Source organism: Microtus oregoni, unplaced genomic scaffold (assembly GCF_018167655.1).
Source record: "Microtus oregoni isolate MIOR12 unplaced genomic scaffold, Mior012 000026F_ref0000081, whole genome shotgun sequence".
Classification (NCBI taxonomy): Eukaryota; Metazoa; Chordata; class Mammalia; order Rodentia; family Cricetidae; genus Microtus; species Microtus oregoni.
Window position 1 is genome coordinate 34,332,012 of NW_024543085.1, and position 20,458 is coordinate 34,352,469.

At 46.1% G+C, this 20,458-nt stretch overlaps 1 protein-coding gene across 1 annotated transcript in view; it reads left to right on the top strand.

Annotated features, from left to right (window-relative positions):
- The window catches only part of Tbxas1 (thromboxane A synthase 1), a 164,755-nt gene that overhangs the window by 79,950 nt on the left and 64,347 nt on the right, over nt 1–20,458 (top strand). Inside the window, exon 5 of the mRNA XM_041675654.1 lies at nt 10,904–11,020. Coding sequence (XP_041531588.1) covers nt 10,904–11,020 — 117 coding nt within the window. The remainder of the gene's footprint in view (nt 1–10,903; nt 11,021–20,458) is intronic.

Sequence of the window (20,458 nt, forward strand, 5' to 3'; positions counted from 1 at the left end):
TTAGAGGCTTTTCACATCATTAGTTAAATTTGCTTCTTAACAATTAGATAATTTTAAGGCTGGCCTTGGTGGCATACGCCTTTCATGGTCCTTGGGAGGCAGAGGCCGACAGATTTCTAAGAGTTTGAGGACAGCCTGTTGCATTTTCAAAAAGGACAGTTTTATCTTACACTCAACAGTCACGCTCAGTCTTAACTCAAAGAGTGTGTTGGAAGACATTCCTGGAGTTTTCTATGCTGCTCCTCCATGCCATCTATATTAAATACAGTTTTATTTCTTCTGTGCAAATTTCTATGTATTTTTGTCTTGCCTTGGTGGTTTTTCTTTGTTGTTGGTGGTGGTGGTGGTCTTTGAGACAGGGTTTCTCTGTGTAGCCCTGGCTGTCCTGGAACTTGCTCTGCAGACCCCAGACTAGCTTCAAACTCACAGAGGTCTGTCTGGGCCTTCCTCCCAAGTGCTGGAATTAAGGGTGTGCGCCACCACGCCCAGCTTGTTTCATGTCATTTTATTCATAGTCCACTAGATTTGGTATCATGAATGGCTATTAAAATCTACTAAATATTTCCTGGCATTTGTTGAGATTGTATACATTCTTTTCCTTTACTGTGTTAATGTAACGAGTTCTAGGTGGTTGCTTTTCAAGGCCCACACTCCTTGAGTAAGTCCCGTTTGGTCTTGATAAATTGCCCTTCAGTACATCACTGGATCATACTAGCTAGGGTTTTGCTTAAACGACTTTTGGATCTGTGTTCATGAGAAAGTTTTTCTTTCTTTTTAGTTTCTGACAGAACTTGGAATCAGCTTTTGTTGGCTTGGGCAATGGTCTGGCTTAATGCTCAGTTGTGCTCCTCAGAGCATTAATCTCAGCTTTGATTACTGCAAATCAGTAGTTTATTATGGCAATAACAAATAACACATGCAATTGGATTAGGCTCAGTGTAGAAACCTATGGTTTTCCGCTTGACTCCGGATTGGTAGAGTTTATCTGTCTTTGTTCTGCCAGCCATGAAAACACCCCAAAGAATTATTTACCCACACATTATTTCTCTTCCTTCTCCGTAAGAATGTCCTTGGAAGGAAGTCATAAATGTTCTGTTTCCTCGTCTACAAATCAGTCTCTCCAGGAAAAAAGAAACAGTGAGGTCACTCTGGTGCCACTCGCTATCCGTGAACTTGAATTGACTCTTAAAAGCCCTTCTTCACAAATTCCTTCAAAAAAAAATTCTGGCTTCTATTATATATAAAAGCCTTCCAAAAGAGGGGATGAAATGTATTCTCTACACAGGGGCATCGGAGCAAGGTCTAGGCAATGAGCTTCCTTTGGGAGGTGTTTTCTCGGCTGTGTTCACTGTGGAAAAGAGAAGCGAGTAGACAGACGAGCAAAAGGCTGGAGGGGGACTAAGAGCTCCAGGTAATGAGATGAGCTGCTGAGAAGGCTCAGACCCATAGGAGAAGGTGACGATGGTGCTAACTTAACGTCGCACAGTGGTCTCTGATACTGCATGCCAGGGATGTTCTACATGTCTTGTATTACTACAATCCTCCCAGCTGTTCAGTGTCTGCTTTTGTTGTCTTTTTCTTTTAACTAAGGCTAAAGGGCATAATAAGGGCTGGTGGATGGCTTGTTGGTTGAAAGGGCCCGCTCTGCAAGCCTGAGAGCCCGTTCCATCCCTGGATCCCGCGGGAATGTAGAAAGGGATCTAACTCTAAAACTGTCCCTAACTTCATGTGCACCCGTACGTGGCACGCTCACACAATATTAATACAGTTTAAAATGTAATGATTCTGCATCGTAACGAGGCATCCTTACGCTGTGTGATGTTCAAGGCAGGTTAATCACATCTGCTTCTCTCTCATTTGTCATCTTCACGGTAGAATAATACAATATATCCTTTCTTTTAGCTTTTGAAACACACAGTCTATGGTTGTCACCCAAGGTTAGCATACTGCAGTCCACCAGAGCCTCCTGCTCCTGCCTGGCCATAGCTCAGAACCCCTCAACCAGCCTTCCTGCTCCCTCGCCCCTCCTGCAGTAACCCTCAGTTCACTCTCCAGTCACAGGAGACGAACTTCCACAGTTGGGAAGTTCCTGCCTGCAGTGTGCAGAATGGATAGGCATGGCAAGGCTGGAGGCGGGGCAGTCAGCTGGGGCAGACATAATGGTGACCGCAGCCAGGGTGGTGGCCATGGCGATGGAGGGAGCTGGCTTGGGCTGATCAAGGAGATTTCAGAGTCATGCTTGATAGGCTTTTAGTAGAAAGAGAAGATGACCCAGAGGCTTGGGGTTTGGATTAAAACGGGCTTTTCAAGCTTTCTTGATTAATAGTAAGAAACTGGTCACAACCGACAGTAAGAAATACATTTTTGATGCTGGCACATACATACACACATAGACACACAAACACACACACACCTACGACAAATGAGCTGGACAACAAAATCCCAACCGTTTGTGAAATCCTTAAGGCTTCCTACTCTATTTCTTGTTTCTCTTTATCCCCTTTCCTTTGTTTTCTTCCTTTCCTTCATTTTCTGTATTTTCTTTGTTTTTGTGTGTTCTGGTTTTTGTTACTGTCCTAGCCTCGTTCTCACAAACCTCCCCTGGCTTCAGTCTCTCAATTTCTGGGATTATAGGTATGAGACACTACATTTGACTCTTTCCTATATGCTGGCTGTAATTCACTACCCAGATACTCAGTGGGTTCTGGCCTGTAATCTACGCACACCTGGCCTGAAAGACCTTGGAAGCACCTTCACGGATACTCAGCATACATGGTCAGACCAACAGACAAGAGTCTAGAATGTCCTGTGTCTCTGGAGCTTCTTTCTGAAGACCTAGTCTCCCTCTGCCCAGCCAGTTACCCTTTACTCCTTCAAGGGCCCTCAAGACCTTCCAGGACCTTCCTTAGTGAAGCTAGTGGGAGCAATGCATAGGCAGACTGAGGAGCAAGGGCACGGTCCAGCAGGTCCAGCGGCTTCAGGTTTGCATGATGGACATCCTTCTGTGTTCCAAGTCAACACATCGCAGTGATCCTCAATGCATGAGTCACAGTGACTGCATTACAGAACCGACCTGTGTCGCCAACAGCAGAAAGAAGAATAAAGAAAAGGTGATATTTATCCACAACAGAATTTTTTTTCAGTCATAAAAAAAGAACAAGGTTATATTATTTGCAGCATGCAATCAGAGTTCAGCACACTAAGCAAATTAAGCCCGTCTCAAAAGACAGATTTTTTTTCCTCTCATTTGTGGTTCCTAGATTATAAACAGATACATAAAGCCATGCGCATGTGCATAGCATGAGATCAGATGCAAAATTGCTCTGGGAACAAAGGATCAGGCAGGGTGGGGTGGGTAGCGGGGTATGGAGGTAAAGATGCTCTGTATTCAATATACACTTATGTAAAAATGCCCTATGTAACACAGTACCATGTATCCATGTACTATGAATAGATAGATACACATGAGAAATTTAAATATAAAAGAGAGCTGTGTGGGTGATGGTGGGGTATGGTTGCCTAACGGTGTAAAAGCACTTAGCAATGCACTCAACATTTAAAAACGGGTTAATTTTGCATATGTATATTCATTTTTCAAAAAATATTTTTAAAAAACATCATGGCACCCCATGCTTGTAATTCTAGTGCTCAGCAGGCCAAAACAAGAAGATGGAGAGTTGGGGGCCAGCCCAGACTACACAGCGACACCCAATCTCCAAACAAAATAAAACAAAATGTCAACTGTCTGGCATGATGGTCTGAAGATGAATCCTCAGGTTGGGAGAGTTCTAGAAGGCCATCTAGGTCCCACTCCCCACTAAGGGATCAAACTTCCAGAACTGTGTTCCTAAAAAGCTGCACGTTGTCCACCCTGGTAGTGGGGGCTCACTACTGAAGGCAGGTTGGCTTGCCTTTGATTCAGAATTTTGATTAGAGAGCTTGTTCCCCTGGAGACAAGTGTGATTTTCCTGTGAGCTTCTTCCAACTCCACACCTCAGGGTCACAAAACACAGTCTAAACTCCCTTTCTTGTGTAACATGAATAATCACTGGGCACATGCCAAGTCCCACGGCCTGCATTTTCAAGTTTTTTTCTTTTCCAGATAGACATCCTAGAATACGACAACTGGTTCCCACCTGTGTTTTTGTTTGTTTTATTTTGTTTTGTTTTATGTAAAATGCCCCACCACACGCAGCTCATATTTTCGGATATTTGGTGTTGTTTTGGGAGATACTAGGACCTTTAGGAGGTGTGGAGAAAGTGGTTCCCTGAAGTATAGGCCTTGGGATTTATATCCCAGGTCCATTTCCTGTTGCTTCTCTACTTCCTGAACCACTAAAATGTGGCCAAGCATCTGCCTCACTCCCAGGGCCACAAATCCACCTTCTGCTTTGCTGACCCTTATTCTGCCAACATAAGTAAACTTTCCCTTCTATAAGTCACTTCTTGATGGGCATATGGGCACAGTCGCTTCTTGATGGGCATATGGGCACAGTCACTTCTTGATGGGCATATGGGCACAGTCGCTTCTTGTTGGGCATATGAGCACAGTTACTTCTTGCTGGGCATATGAGCACAGTTGCTTCTTGCTGGGCATAAGGGCACAGTTGATTCTTGTTGGGCATATGGACACAGTTGGTTCCTGTTGGGCATATGGGCACAGTTACTTCTTGTTGGGCATATGGGCACAGTCACTTCTTGTTGGGCATATGGGCACAGTTACTTCTTGTTGGGCATATGGGCACAGTCACTTCTTGACAGGCATATGGACACAGTCACTTCTTGATGGGCATATGGGCACAGTCACTTCTTGTTGGGCATATGGGCACAGTTACTTCTTGTTGGGCATATGGGCACAGTCACTTCTTATTGGGCATATGGTCACAGTCGCTTCTTATTGGGCATATGGGCACAGTTGGTTCCTGTTGGGTATATGGGCACAGTCACTTCTTGTTGGGCATATGGGCACAGTTGGTTCCTGTTGGGCATATGGGCACAGTCACTTCTTGTTGGGCATATGGGCACAGTCACTTCTTGACAGGTATATGGTCACAGTTACTTCTTATTGGGCATATGGGCACAGTTGGTTCCTGTTGGGCATATGGTCACAACCACAAGGTGAAAAGCTAACAATTCTGAGAAGTGAGCTGTGGTTATGACTGCATGAGCATGTGGTTCATAGGCCTTTAGAACAGGGCTGTGGAAAGGATGTGGAAGAGTTTGGAGTGATGGACTAGGAAAGCCCTAGAACATAGTAAGTAGAATATAATGGGTCATTCTGTTAAAAGTTAGGAAGATCAGCATGCCAACAGAAACAGAGACAGTGCTGTCAGGTTTACAGAGTTTCTAGGGAGAACAAGATGTTGTGTTTTAGCAAAGACTATGACCACATTACGTCTATGTCCTGAAAACAAGTGAAGCAGAATTCAAAAGTAATACAGTAAGCTGTTTGGTGGAGGAATTTTCAAAAAAGCATAGCATCCAGGCTGTGGCATGGTTATTGATCACAACTTATAGACAAGTTTATAGTGTGAGAAAGCAGATGGCTGTGAAAAGGTGTAGTTTGGTAAGGATAGAAACACAAATTCAGTCAACGTTGTAGACAGGGTAGGTAGAGAGGGTTTGGATGAAATGGCATAAAAGAGATTAGCAGAATTGAGGAGAAACCACGTGGTTTTCACTGGGACAATAGGAAAGGGACATGAAAGTAAGATCCTATCTACCGATTGCTTCAGAGTGTAGCAATGCAAACTTATCTGAAAGTCTTTCATTTGAAAAGAAAGTGCTTGAGCCAAGAGAACCTATTGGGGCATTCTGTTTTGGCACGGCCATCTAGGGAAGATTTTCCCAGGTCTAGTCACGAAGGCACACAGAGCCTGGTGCACCTGTCGCTCAAGTGGGCTAGGCTACATCTCCATCCAATAGAAGAACTGGATGCCTTGTCAACACTGTACTGGTCTTTTAGGCATGTGGAAGCCAAGTGTGACAGGGTCATAGAAGCTTGAACCAAGGTTCTAGAAAATAGCAAAAGCCAGAGAACATGTAGCAGAGTTAGATTCCTCACAAGAAGCTCTTGAGAAGACGGTGAATGAAGCTACGAAGTTGGAGCCTAAGTTGTAGTGGAGACCCCAGGATGTTTGTTGGAGATGACAGAAATTTGGGATGTTCACTGAGGAAAACGTCAAGCACTGGGAGGAACTGGCCCTAGGAGGAGACCACGTGTATTACAGACAAAGAACAAGAGGAAGGACTTCTCGCGTCCTTTGGAGCACTGGTGATGCCATCAAAAGTCCCTGATTTAGACACAGAGCTGTGGTGTTTAGTGTTTGTCTTGCTAGGTTTGCGTTTTGCTTAGAACCAATCTTTTGTTGTTGCGCTCCCATCCCTCCATTCTGCAGACAGGAATGTTTACTCTGGGTGTCGGAAGCATGCAGATTGTTGTTTGAATGTCTCACAAACTTGAGTCTCAGAAGAAACTTTGGACTTTCGAACAGTTAGAACAGTGAGGATGGGGGAGCCTTGGAAGCTAGGCTGAGCACATATTGCATTAGATGGTCACAAGCCTACAGCGGCCAGAGGCTAAAGGCTTGGCTGTGCAACCTCTTCCTTGGACCCATGCATCTGGACACCCAGCCTCAGTCGGCGTGAGTGTGAGAGGTGGGGGAAGCTGCAGGACAAAGGGCCTCACTGGAAGAAGTGGGTTGCTGGGGGACATGACCTACTTTCTATCCCCTCTCTGCTTCCTGATCTACTAAGATGTGGACAAGGGGCTGCCACACACTCCCCCCACTACCACAGAGCCACCTGCTGCAGGCCTCCTCCACCATGAAGAACCATAGCCCAAACAAACCCCTCCTCTCAAGTTGCCTCTGGTGAGGTATTTGGTCAGAGCCATGAGAAAAGTAGCTAATACACTTGACATTAATTCCTTCTTGCCATCATATGAAGCGACCACCTTGCTGTTCTTTTTGTTCTAATACATGTTTACACATGAAATGCCCCTGCAAGGGTTATCCCTGACTTTGACAAAGAACCCTAAAAACAAAGCCACGGAGGACTCCAGTAGATCTTTCTAGTCTAAAGCTATAGGAGGCTAAGGGGGTGAGCAGAGAGTCTAAAGACATACTGCATGGAGAGTGAGGTAGTTTTCCTTTAAATATAAGAAAAAGGACAGCAGGAACCCAATTCTTAGTTGTCTATATACAGGTGCACAGGAGTGTGCGTGTGGAGGCCAGAGGTCAAACACAGGTGTCATTTCTCAGGTGCCATCCACCTTGGCTTTTGTTGGTTTTGAGACAGGATCTCTTATTGTCCTAGAGCTTGCTTGCAGAGTAGGCTGGGCTGGATGGCCAGCAAGCCTCAGCGATCCGCCCATTTCCACATGCCCAGTGCTAAGATTACCTGTGCACGACCACATCCAAGTTTTTAAATGTGGGTTCTGATGGTTCAACTCAGGGCCTCGATGTCCAGCGAGCATTCTGCTAGCTCCCCAGCCTCCCGTTTCTTAAGTCTTAAGGATGGATCAAATCCAGTCAGTCTTGACCCTGACTCAACAATTGAGTTTGTTTTAGCAGAACCATATAAACCTATGTCTCGCTTTTTTCCAAGTTAAAAAGTCTTAGCAGTGTGGCACAGGCTGGGGCTTTACCACTCTATAAATATCCATAATGTATGATTTCCTCCTTTGACTCTGGAACCTAAATAAACAGATTATGTTCCAAAAATTCCATAAAACCATAATTTAGTGGCCACAGCACTCCTAAAGAATCTCATTCTAAATATAGAGAGGTGTTCCTCTGCAGAAAAATATCCCAGCAACTTGGTTCTAATATATAATTAAATCCTCTAGATACTTTGCAGTTATGTTTTACGGCTTATTTTGAGTGTTCATATTTTATCAGAAAATTATAATTTCCCTCTAAATAGGAGTTTTTACAAGGCGTTTGAATTATGACGGCTGGCTTCAGGCTTCAGCTATAATTAAAACCGTGAAAGGAAATAGCGGAGCCCCGTGGCACACATGGTCCTGCCGACTCCTCGGTCCTGGAATCCCCCTGCATCCTCAGAGCTGGGGGCCACACTGACGAAGAGTGAGGGCATCGTTTGTAACCACAACTGCCATAGTGTGGAAGAGAATGGATTGAGGGAAGAGGGGAAGGAGAAGGTGGCCAGGGAGGGAAGCTTTCGTATGTTTCCTGGCTCGGTTTCTAAACGGCTTATCCTCGGGCGTCCTGACCAAGTAGACCCATTACATGCCCCACACCCAGTCTTCCCCTTGAGAAACTCATTTTCTCATAAACTGTGATGATATTCATTGCTCTCTGCTTCTCCACTCGACTATCAGCCTCATGAGGGCCGTGCCAGTTAGTTCTTTGTCAATTTTACACAAGCTAGAATCATCCAGGGAGGGGGGAACCTCAACTGTGAAAATGCCCCATCAGATTTGCCTATAGATAAGACTGTGGGGCATTTTTTAAAAAGCTATGGTGAATGAGTGACGTGGCAGTGCCCAGCCCACTGTGGGCAGAGCCATTCCTAGGTGGGTCGCCCTGGGTTGTATCAGAAAGCAAAGTGAGGAAACTATTAGGAGCAAGTCAGTAAGTAATGTTTCTCCAGGGTCTCTGCTTCAGTTCCTGCCTCCAACTTCCTGCCCTTTCCTCCCCAAGCTGCTTTGGATCATGGTCTTTGTCATATCAACAGAAAGCAAACCAATACAAGGGCTAAAGCCAAGTCTTTCCTGCCCAATATTCTCTCACTCCAGCACCTGGATATTCCATGAGCTTTCTGGAAAGACCACAGCCGAGGATCTTACACTGAGGGACTCACACAGAAATGCATTTTGTCACAGTTCTGGATGGACTGGAAGTCTGAGTGGGTGCGGGGTTGACATCTTCTGTGACCTATCTCCTTGGCTTAAATGACTGTCTTCTGCATCCCCATGGTCCTCTGTCTCAGGTCTGTGTCCTAATCCTACAAGAATATACAGATACCGAGCCCACTAGACTAGGGCTCACTCACCATAAGAGGACCTTTAAAATCCCTATAGACAAATACAGAGTTCTAGGGATCAGGATTTTAATATATTTCTGGAGATACAGTTCAAGCTCTAATGCCTATATTAGACTTTTAACAAATCTATGCTGATAAAGAATAAAACAAAGACACCCACAGGCCTACCTCCCAAGACACGGCTGACATACATAGAAATGTAGATCTCGTCCTTTGCTTGATAAATGTATACCTCAGCCTTCATCAAGTAGGTTTCCTTTTGTAGTCAACAGAGACCACTGCAGAAAGCCACAAACGGTCAAAACCCAGAGAACAACTGACCATGGGGTACCAGCCCCAGTTGACACGTCTATAACACAAATTTATGCACCTAAGGCTTGGGAGACATCAAAGAAGCTGGGATAGAAAGACCATAAGAACTAGGGGACCCTCTTTGAGATAGTCTCTTCCACATGACAGGGAAGCTGAGTCCAGGAATTCTCAATAATGTTGTTACCTGCACAGGCTCTGAAAGTGGCAAGACCTTGGGAGGAGTAATGGGAGCAGAAACCATAATCAGAAGGCATTGTATGCAAGGAACATATTTTCCCAATAAAAGAAAAATAGAAAAATAACAAAGGCTAAACAATGACACCAGTTGACACACCAGCATATGCGGGGAGATCTCACGAGATTCTATCCTATATGAAGAGCTGCAGGCAGTCAATAGTTGCAGAGAGAGGGAGAAGCAGTCTTCTCCAAGGACGAGATGCCCAGCAGGTTATCCGATCCGAAACGGTCAGCTCTAAACGCATCTGAGCAATACTAAATGAACTCAGCAGATTGTTCTTATAAACTTATACATGTGTGTATTTATAATTGACAAGCAAGAGATTATATATTTGCGAAGGAGTCAGCCGGGAGGGAATGGGAGGAGAAGGAGGGCGATGATGTAAATACAGTACTCATAGGTGGAATTTTCCAAATTAAAGTTAAAAAAAGAAAAGCAAAGCCCAATGAATGCCAGAGCATAGAAGCATCCCAGGAGATGAGCTCTTGGAAGCCTCTCTCCTGGGTGCCTCTGAAGGACACTTGTTCAGCAGTCCTTTCTGTCACCCCCAGCATCCTAAGGACATGGATACATAATTCTGTCATCTCTGAGCCAAACTCAGTCAATTCAAACAACCCAAATCTCGTGCCACAAAAACCAGATGTGACCTTCAACCCTAGAAAACCCGCTTTGGTCATCGTCAGAGGGCCTCACAAGGGCCCTCAGGGCACACAGAGGCCACTGTGTTATTTTGATACTGTCTACTCTGTGAGAAGGCTAGCAGATCTGTCCATCTGTCGCCTGCTGGCCCCAGCTGTGAGTCTTAGATCCTCATCCACGAATACTGCAATGCTTTTCTGTGTCCTTGCACGTGAAATCGAGGTCGGGATTATTGGCAGAGTTTAACAGGGTGTTTATCACATCCTTCAATTGCCACCAACGTGGTTTCCTTCTGTCTCTGTGATGAAAAACTCTGATTTGGGGCAAAAGGGTCCGTTTGGGTTGTATTTCCAGATAGATCGCAGTCCATCTGTGATCACAGCCGGGGCAGGAACTCATAGTCTTGAAGCAGAAACCATGGACAAATGCTGGTTGCTGGCTCACTCCTTGGCTCGCGCTTTTTATAAAGCACAGGACCAGCTGCCTAGGGAGTAGTGCTGCCCACAGTGGGCTGGGCCCTCCTCCATCAATTAACAAACAAGGTAACCTCCACAGACAGGCTCACAAGCCAATCAGATCTGTCCAGTTCTTCAGTTGAGCTCCCCTTCTCAGATGACTTGATTGACAGTTAAAGCTAACTAGCATAGCCACGAAGGTGACTTTGGCTTCCTGGGTGCTAACCCTCTGCTTGTCACTTTCTATCAGGCCTCGGGTCTGGAACCCAAGCCGGTAGCAGACAGCGTCCTGATGTTACGTGACAAAAGATGGGAAGAAGTCAGAGGTGCCCTGATGTCTGCGTTCAGTCCTGAAAAGTTGAATGAGGTAAGAGACAGGAAGTACGCATTCTTTCTCTTAAGGAACAGGCTTCTCTCCAAAGGGAAGCAAAGAGCCCGACCAGGTGCAAGCGTTGCCCAGGTGGTACATCAAAGTGCCTCGCCCACCAGGGCCCCCAGTCTATCCATTATACAGAAAGCAAAGCATCCTCCACTTCCCTGTTGTCCCACATGCTCAGGTACCATCAATCAACGGTTCAAACTGCATGCCTGGCTCTGTCCCGGGACGCTGCTTGAGGCACTTTGAGGCACTCAGGAGAAACGTAGAACAGTGTTTCTCATACTTTCCTGTATAATTGATTGGGGAGCCTGTTAAAATGCAAATTCCCATCCATAATATGGCCACGTCTGAGATGGTAAACTTCAAACTACCTGTTGGGAGAGGCTGTTTTCTGAACGGTGAAGCACTGCCCAGGGCTGAATCACATCTGAGGGTTGGAAGCGCTGGCCATGAGTGGCCAGGGAGAGCTCTGGGTGGACAGCCAGGCCAAGGTCATCTTTCAGACAAATTCACAAAATCTGAAGTCTCGGCAGTCCCCTTTCTCAACCCAATGATCCTCCCTCCCCTATCAAAGCTGGTGCTTGCTTTTCCTCCCAGAGTCTCCAGCATCCATCCTCAACTGCTTGTGGAAGAGGGCCTGGGAGATAACAGACAGGACAGGCTGCCCAAGAACTGTGTCCTGACTACCTCCTTCCCCGGCAGATGTGACCCTGATGGTTTCTAGATGCTTCCTTGGCCTTTCTCCTCTAGTTCATTGGTTCTCACTATGGGACTCAGGGCAGATTACAATTTGTTGCCTATAATCCCAGCATTCATGTGGTGGAGGCAGAAGGATTACAAAGTTGAAGTCAGCCTAAGCTACATAATGAGACCTTGTCTCAAAAAAACAAAACAAACAAAAACTAATTCTTCTTGGCTACTGAGGAATTAAAGTATCTAAGGTGCCTGAGAACCTGTGGGTCCTCTGTGATTCTGCTATAGCCGGAATGGGGCAGCCCAGGGTGCCAGTGCTCTGTTTGGTGCCCCCCTACTTCACTCTCCTGTCTACTGCTTTCCCAGGCCCCCCGCCTTCTCTGTCTCATTTCTCTCTGGGACTCTAAGGATCCATTCCGTTCATGTGTTTACTGCATCTGCCGTGTGTCTCATCCTGCTGCATGGATGTTTCAGGGGACAAAGCTTTTCCTTTTTCCCAGTACAACTTCTTTTGAACTTTGAACTGCACACATAAGGTGTATGTATAATAGGTACTCGGTAACAGTAGCTCAGAGGATGAATGAGAAACCAAAGAACTAAGAAACTTCCTGTCTGCTTCAATGAATGCTGTGTGACAAGGAAAAAAATCAAAGGGAAGTCACTTTATCAAGAAAAAAATTAAGGGACTGGAGAGACGGCTCCATGGTTAAGAGTCCACATTGCTGTCATGGAGGACTCACGTTTGGTTCCAGCACCCGCATCAGGTGGCTTACAGCCCCCTAAACTTCAGCTCCAAGGAATCTGATGCTGCTGGCCTCCTTGGGCAGCCACACACAGACACATACACAGAATTGGAAAAGCAAAGGCTAAGCAACAGGATGTTGCAGATTGCTGGCTTTCTCCTCACGAACTCACAAGCTGTACACATGAAGGTAGAAAAAGGAGTCATAAAGACCACAGAAAACAAGACAGCGCCGGGATACTGAGCCCAAGCACACGAATACCTGGAGAGAGCGACGAAACCTCAGTGTTTCTCGTCCTTCCTGAATGAAAAGCTTTGGGATTTTAGTCACCAAACTCCAGGGTTTATTATCCCACTCCCAGGGTTTATTCTAAATGAATAAATAAATAGTCTGCTTTTCCTTGGAAGTGTGAGACTTTTCCTTTGGCACCTTGGCAGCTATGTGCTTCCCCACCTGCACCGGCATGCCACGCACCTCCTTTCCTCGCTCCCTGCTGGTTTCTGGAAGCCTTCTTAGACGGTAACCGCCCACCGGCTTCACCTCTTCAGTCAGGCTGCCTCAGTCAATAGTGCTCAGAATCACTGGACACACACGCATGTGTGTGTGTGTGTGTGTGTGTGTGTGTGTGCCCACGCATGGGTGTTTGTGTGGCTTTTGTTTGTTTGGAAAAGCTGAGAGTCAAGTGAGGTCACATTTTCATTTCAAAATAAATTGCTTTTTGCTTTAGTCTTAGTGGGGATGATACAGAGAGGTAAAGCCAGAGCAAATATGATTGATGCCTCCCGCTTCAGGAAGACGGGACCAGCGGCCTCATAGCACGGGGACAGACTAGTGATTAGGATTTATAGGACGGATTACCAAGTGTTGCTTAGAACATAACTGATTTTTGTTGTCATGAGAGAAAATCTTGCCTGGTTAACTTGCCAGGTTCCCCACCCATCCTCCAAAAATGTTTGCGCTTTTCAAAGGGCAGCTGGGAGATTCATTTAGGCCTTGACAGCTTTTCAGTAGACTCCTTACCAACGGCTGTGAGTTCTCCTGGAGTCGCGTGCAATTTTACTGTGAACCAGAAAGTAAACGGGTTTAATTTCAGGAAACAAAATTGAAACCAAATCCATACTTCTCCAACGGAAACACATAAATAACAGGATGCCCTCAGGGCAGGTTAGTGCTTTTTTTTTCATTCTTAAATGTCATAACTATTCAGAAAGAGCGAAGATAGAGTGGAACCTGCACATCTGTGTTTCTCTCCAAACTTTTCCAGCTTGGAGGACTTTCACAGCCTCCTCCTCAATGCCCTCTCTCCTGTTGGGTACCCGAAGGTCACCTGCTACTCTCCCGCTGACTCACGCAATCTTACAGGAGTCTGTGAATGTCCTTGCATTGATGTGATGATGAGTTGGGCTCCCTTCTATGGCTGGGGTCCAAAGGCCTGTCCCTAACATGGCTCTACTGGGAGCCGGCAGACAGAGCCTCCCTGGAAGGGGACTGTGGCGTCCCAAACATCTCAGATCCCTTCTCTTGCTTTGTGGCTGTGCCAACAGAGGTTTTGCTCTGACCCAAACCCTGGTCACAATCTGCTGTCACACCCTAGGCCTGGCTGGTCATGGACTGAACCCTCCAGAAATGTGAGCCGAGAGAAACCGGGTCTCTGTATAAATTGCTTGTCTCAGGTGTGCTTTCCCAGTGGTGGAAGCCGATCAATTCCTCTACCACGGAAAGAGATCTGAAAGCACTGAGGATGAAACGGCCTCGGTGGTTGAATAGCTTGATGAAATACTACCAACTGATAGATTCACCACATGCTTTAACACGTTAAAAAGTTGTTTAGTTGGGGCTGGAGAGATGGCTCAGAGGTTAAGAGCACTGGCTGCTCTTCCAATAGGTCCTGAGTTCAATTCCCAGCAACCATATGGTGGCTCACAACCATCTGTAATGAGATCTGGTGCCCTCTTCTGGTGTGCAGACATCCATGCAGACAGAATGCTGTATACATAATAAATAAATAAATCTTTTAAAAAAAAGTTGTTTAGTTATCTGTTTAGCTTTGTTTATTCTGGACTCATGGTTTTAAAAGGTAAAAGTCTGGGGAGTTAATGCCATAGTGTATTGTTGAGCAGAACGGTGCTGTTGGAGAGTAGGCCTTTACAGTTCCTACAGTGGGCCTCATTTTCCAGGGCTTCAAGGACACCAACCCAGCCTGGCATCACGTTAGCCAACTTTGCGTTGCTACAGTGAGATAGTCAAGCAGACAGTCTATCACGGTAAAATATCTAGCTCGATCTTTAGCAAAGTCAAAGTCCAAAATCAATGATTTCTCCTGGCTTGGCCTCACGCTGTGACGAGCGCCTGCTAGAGCCAATGGTCACATCTAGACTCAGAGCAGAGGTCCCACCATGCCCTTCAAACGCACGCTCCCTGTAACCTACCTATTAAAAGTCCACAGCACCCCTAGTGCTTCCGTCCTGAAGACCAAACCTCTGCACATGATCTCTAAGTAATGGTGTTCAGTCCCTATCGGGCAGCTTATACATTCTGTCCTCAGAATCTACTATCAGTGGTGGGCATTTGCTCCCTTGCCCAGATAACCAAGGATCGACCAGGGACCGGGCAACTTCACAAGTGAGTCCCTAAGGACATCGGTGTCACCCAAGAGTGAACGAGCCACTCAGAGAGCAGTGCACGGATGCCGGTTCGGACAACGTGGCCCACACAAGGAAGGCTGGCATCTCGTCAGCACCAAGGGCTGCAGCTCTCGGCCTAATTTTTCACTTTCATCCAGATGTTTCCTGTTGGGAAGGCAGGAAATAATGTATGGGTCTTGTAGACAGGGGCATATGTGCTCATTACTCCCCACCGGCCTTTCCTGCCTGGGAGAAGACGTATGGCCCAAGAGTGGATACAATTTTTAAAAATTCACGATGATACAGTGAGCTTATGAGTGAACGCGTGGCTGGGACCATTTCAACATGAAAGTCTCTGCACAATTACGGTCATCGTCGTGGCTTTGGGCTTTGCTTGGCCTTAAATTCCCCGCATAAACTTCAGGCAGTCGGCACGGGGCTTCCACGGCAGAAGAGAGTTTTCCGGTAACGCTGGAGCAACCAGCTTTTACTTGGCAGCATCCCTACCAGCGGTTTACTTTTAATATTTGCTTTTATTTCTTAATCCTTCCGAAGAATAAAAATAAAAGTCATTATAAACCAGAGTAGCTGTGGTAATAAATACTTCAGAGTCCAAAATACATTGTCCCTGTCTGACCAGTTGTCCATGTTCCAGGGTGAGTATTTATCTAGCAGTGTGAGACCATTATCCTGAGACTCAGTTGTATCCTGCTGACACCTAATCTTCTAATTAAAATCAGAATAATGATATACTGTTTAAATTCTACTTTTAAAAAAAATGTTCATTTTCCATTTGCATTTAAAAGCAAACACACTCCTCATCACCGATACCCCATCCTGGGTTATAATTTGTCTTTCTTTGCTGGAATCATAATGTCACTCCCAACTTGCTGCCGGTTTAATGGTAAGGAGCATCTGAATGTGCTTTACAGCTTGGCTGTTGCTTGGCAACATCAGCAGCCGCCTCCTCCCCGGAGTAAGTTCTAATTGGCCACAACCCTTGACGGGAGTCTCTGACTTATTGGAGACGACACTTGACTATTCATCTAGGTGTCTCGAGCTGCGCATATCAGCAGGGCATGGTGCATAAAAATGAGTCGCGGATGCTTTTCCTATCTGGGTGGCTTTTAGCGGTGGGGTCGTGGATGAGGGAAGTGATAAGTTTCATTAGCTAGAATTCAGTTTTCATTGGTTAGTCAACAGTTAGAACGCTTCAAGGTGTTCCTTTTTAAAGCTGTCTCGGGCAGCTCACCCTGATGCATCCAGATGTTCCCCCCCTAGCTGCACGTCTCCCACACAGAGGCCCTCAGGCCTGCTGGGTTAGTCAGTGGTATGTTACTACAGCAGATACCGGAGATGATCCCTGTACCAAAGGAAAAAAAATACTTTAACTCAGAGTTCCGGGGATTCCAGTCCTCAGCTGATGGACATACTGTTTTGAAGCCTCGGCTCAGGAAAGGGGACAGCGGTGCATCACGGGGAGAGCACAGGCAGGTCACAGCCTTTCCACTGGAGGCCAGAGGCAGAGGCCACAAGATTCCCTTCAAAACCACACTCCCAACAATCCTCAGCGCTCCCATCAGGCCCCACCTCTCCAAGTCTCATCGCTTCCCAATAGCACCCTGGACAAAACCATTAATACAGAGACCTTCGAGGACTGTTCCAGATCCAAACCGTGGCACCACACAGGAAGAAAGGTTAGCCTCTCGCATTCGTTGATGTCAATCTTTAAGAGATTCATAGTGTAGAAGGGCAGCAAGATACGTAAATTACTGCATAATAAACCAAGTGGTGGAGGGTGGTGATGGAACCCTTGTCTTGTTTGGAGGACCACAAGCTACTCTGGGGAAGGGGTGCCAGGAATAGTCTTGCTACTGGGGTCACTGCAGTCAACGTTAGGAAGAAGTTTATGAGGCAGGCACACAGGCGTCTGGACAGAGCAGTACAGGGCTTGCTCAGAGAATAGGGGAATTCGCTCAGGCTGGGACACAGTGTGCAAGAAAGACACCAGGGGGAGAAAAAAGAATTGCAAAAGTGGGTTGAGGCATGCAGAGGCCACGGCCCTGTACCAGGGGAGTCAGAGCTGTTAAACATTTGGAAGTGGAGGAATGGCTTGTCAGAACTCCCTGGTGGGAGAAAGCACTCCATTTTGCTTTTTCGCCTTCGAGATGCCAGATGTCCCCAGACATATGAGGCAATCTTTCTGGAGCAGATGAGGAGAACTGTAAATGATACATCTGGTCTCTTTTGTATACTACCTAGCCAAGGGGTGCGGGCAGATTCCGAGAGTCCGGGTATGGGCAGGTTCCCAGGGTCCGGGTGTGGGCAGGTCCCCAGGGTCCGGGTATGGGCAGGTTCCCAGGGTCCGGGTGTGGGCAGGTTCCCAGGGTCCAGGTGTGGGCAGGTTCCCAGGGTCCAGGTGTGGGCAGGTTGCTCCCAGGGTCCAGATGTGGACAGGTTCCCAGGGTCCGGGTGTGGGTATGTTGTTCCCAGGGTCCGGGTGTAGACAGGTTCCCAGGGTCCAGGTGTGGACAGGTTTCTAGCATTCAGGTGTGGACAGGTTCCCAGGGTCTGGGTGTGAGAGGCACAAGCCTCTACTCTGTCTTTCTTAGTCTTTCTCCACACTTGGGTAAATGACTAACCGAGCGATATACCATCAACATGTGGAGCTTTAGCAATGTCATATAACTCGAGACACTTTCTTTACTACTCCTTGAACAGGAAATACTTCCTCCCCCAACCCTCAGTGAGATGCCATCCCCCAAACTTCTAGATTCCAAAGGCTTTCAAGTGCTGAGGTCTTTCTTTTCTTCTTTCATTCTTTCATCCTTGTGTTCATAGTATCAGCTCTGTAGACAGTGAAATTGTAAACTAAGAGTAGATATATTGAGGGGCAAAGGAAATATGGGACCTGGTGAAAAAGTAACGGGAATCAGATGTTCTGACATTCTTATTCCCATGTTCATGAAACTCTTGAATACAAAAATAACCAGGTTCCATCATATGAAATTCTAAAGTCAATGTGTCAAAGAGATGTCAATAAATTTCTTTATAGATAGGATATGTCACTTCAAGTAGATGGGCTTAATGATATGACCTTCTACAGACCCAAATCTAGAAAATGGCTGCTTTTTTTCCCATGGTCCCCAGCAAATTCTTAACCTGTATTTTATAGTGTATTAGTTATGTTTTGCATTACTGTAACAAAACATCAGACAACAGCAACTTAAGAAAGGAAGGATTTATCCTGGCTCACAGTTTAAGGGAAACAGTCTATTATGGCATGGAACAGACAGAGGCAGAAGCAAGAGACAGCTGGTTACACTGCATCTGCAGTTAGTAATCAGAGTCCCACCCCAATGACCTACCTCCTCCATCAGGATCCTACTTCCTAAAGGGTCCAAAGCTTCCCAGAACAGCACCTCCATCTGGGGACCAAGTGTTAAATCATGAAAGCCTGCTTCAGTGATAACACACCTATCTTTAATCCCAGCAACTCGGGAGGCAGAGGCAGGCAGATCTCTGTGAATTTAAGGCCAGCCTGATCTACTGAGTGAGTTCCAAGACAATAAAACCCTGTCTCAAAAAACCAAAAAACAAAGCAAGATCAAGGGTCAGAAGTAGCATTTACATAATAAGACCAAACATGTGGGCCCAGGGGGGAGCTGTCCATGAGGAAGGGCTGCCCAGAGGTTCAGAGGGAAGTATTCCCAATGTTCAAACCAGCCTGGAGATAGATCCTCCATAGGACAGCAGCCATGTTTAGAGCTCTTGACTGTGCAAGGTCCTTTACATATTTTGTTTCTAATCATAGTTATAACACATCAAGGGAGGCACCATTATCCCCATCCCTCAGGTGAAGACATAAACTCACCAAGTTTAGGCCTTTGGCAAGAAACTACGAAGTTCCAGGGAATGGAGTCACAGTTATTGGCCATGACTTTGAGTGTTTTCTCTGCTTGGAGCCAGTGTGAATTACCCAAGTCAAATTCTTCCCCCTCAAGAAGAATGCCAAGAGTGGGATTTTGGAGAGATGTTGGAGAATGTTCCTCTGAGCAGGGGATGCCTTGCCCCTTCCTGGCTATCTCCCTAAAGAATGCCTTCTCTGTCTGCTCCTAAAGATTAGAGTTCACCACTTGCCTTATGTCTACACTATTCTTCAGAGACAGGTGGTCCAATCCTTTAACAAACACTGGGTGCTGAATTTATATAATAAAGTCCAAGCTGAGCAAGAACTTCCTTCTTTGGGGAATTTTCTTCCCAAACTGAGGATGGCACTTCACTCTCAGCAAATGTGCCTTTTCCCTAAACAACCACTCAGTCCCATATTCTGACTCTGTCCTCTAGGGACAGCCCAGGCTTGACTGTTGGGCTGTCACCCTGGCCTTAGCCAACTTAGACTGTAATAGCAAAGTACTATAGACTGGATGGCTTAAACAATAGATAAGTGTTTTCTCTCAGGCTGCAACTGGAGAACAGGGTCCTGGCAGTAGTGACTTTGGGTGGCTTCTCTTTTGTGGTTTTCAGGGAGCCACACATCTTGCTATGTGCTCACAAGATCTCCTTTTGGAGACAGTGTCTCACTGTGTGGCTCAGGCTGGCCTCAAATTCACTATTGTGGTGCAGGCTAGCCTAGATGTCCTAATGTCCTAATTCTTCTACCTCAGCCTTCTGGATGCTGTAACTACAGGCACACACCATCACCCCTGGATCAAGGTCCCTGGCCTTAACATTTCATTTAATGCTAATATTTTCCTGAGAGGCTGTGTCTCCAATCCAGCTACACTGGGAATTAGATCAACAACATATGGGTTTCAGGAGGACACAAACACTCAGTCCACAGCAACCCCCAGAAGAAATCCATTTTTAAAAACCAAGTGGTATCAGTATTTTATGCGATGAAAAGCACAACATATGTGCATCTTGAAAATGTTGGGTAAAACAAAAATAAAAATCACTCATTGTCCTACACAGATGAAAGACAACAAAGCCAAAGCTTTAAGATGTGGGTGGAAGATCATGGGGTTCCTTCTGGTCTCATGGCCATACATCTGACATTCACCTGCTTGTCTGGAAACTCAGAGAAGGAGCCTCAGGGCTCTTTGCACAAGCCCAAGCCACCGGGCCTTGGCTTGTATGCAGCCCATGTGAGAGAAGGCATTCAATAGCAGCGGTACATAGCACAAGAAGAGAAACGGAAATGATGGCTGCCGGCCAACACACAGCCCATGCTCCACTCTCTTGTCGTATGTTCTCTGTGTTATTTCTTAAAACACTTTCATATGGCATGCCCCATCTCATACCACATTAATCCAGATAAAAACGTCATTATCCATTCAGTTGTGACTGATAGCAGGCATGGTAGA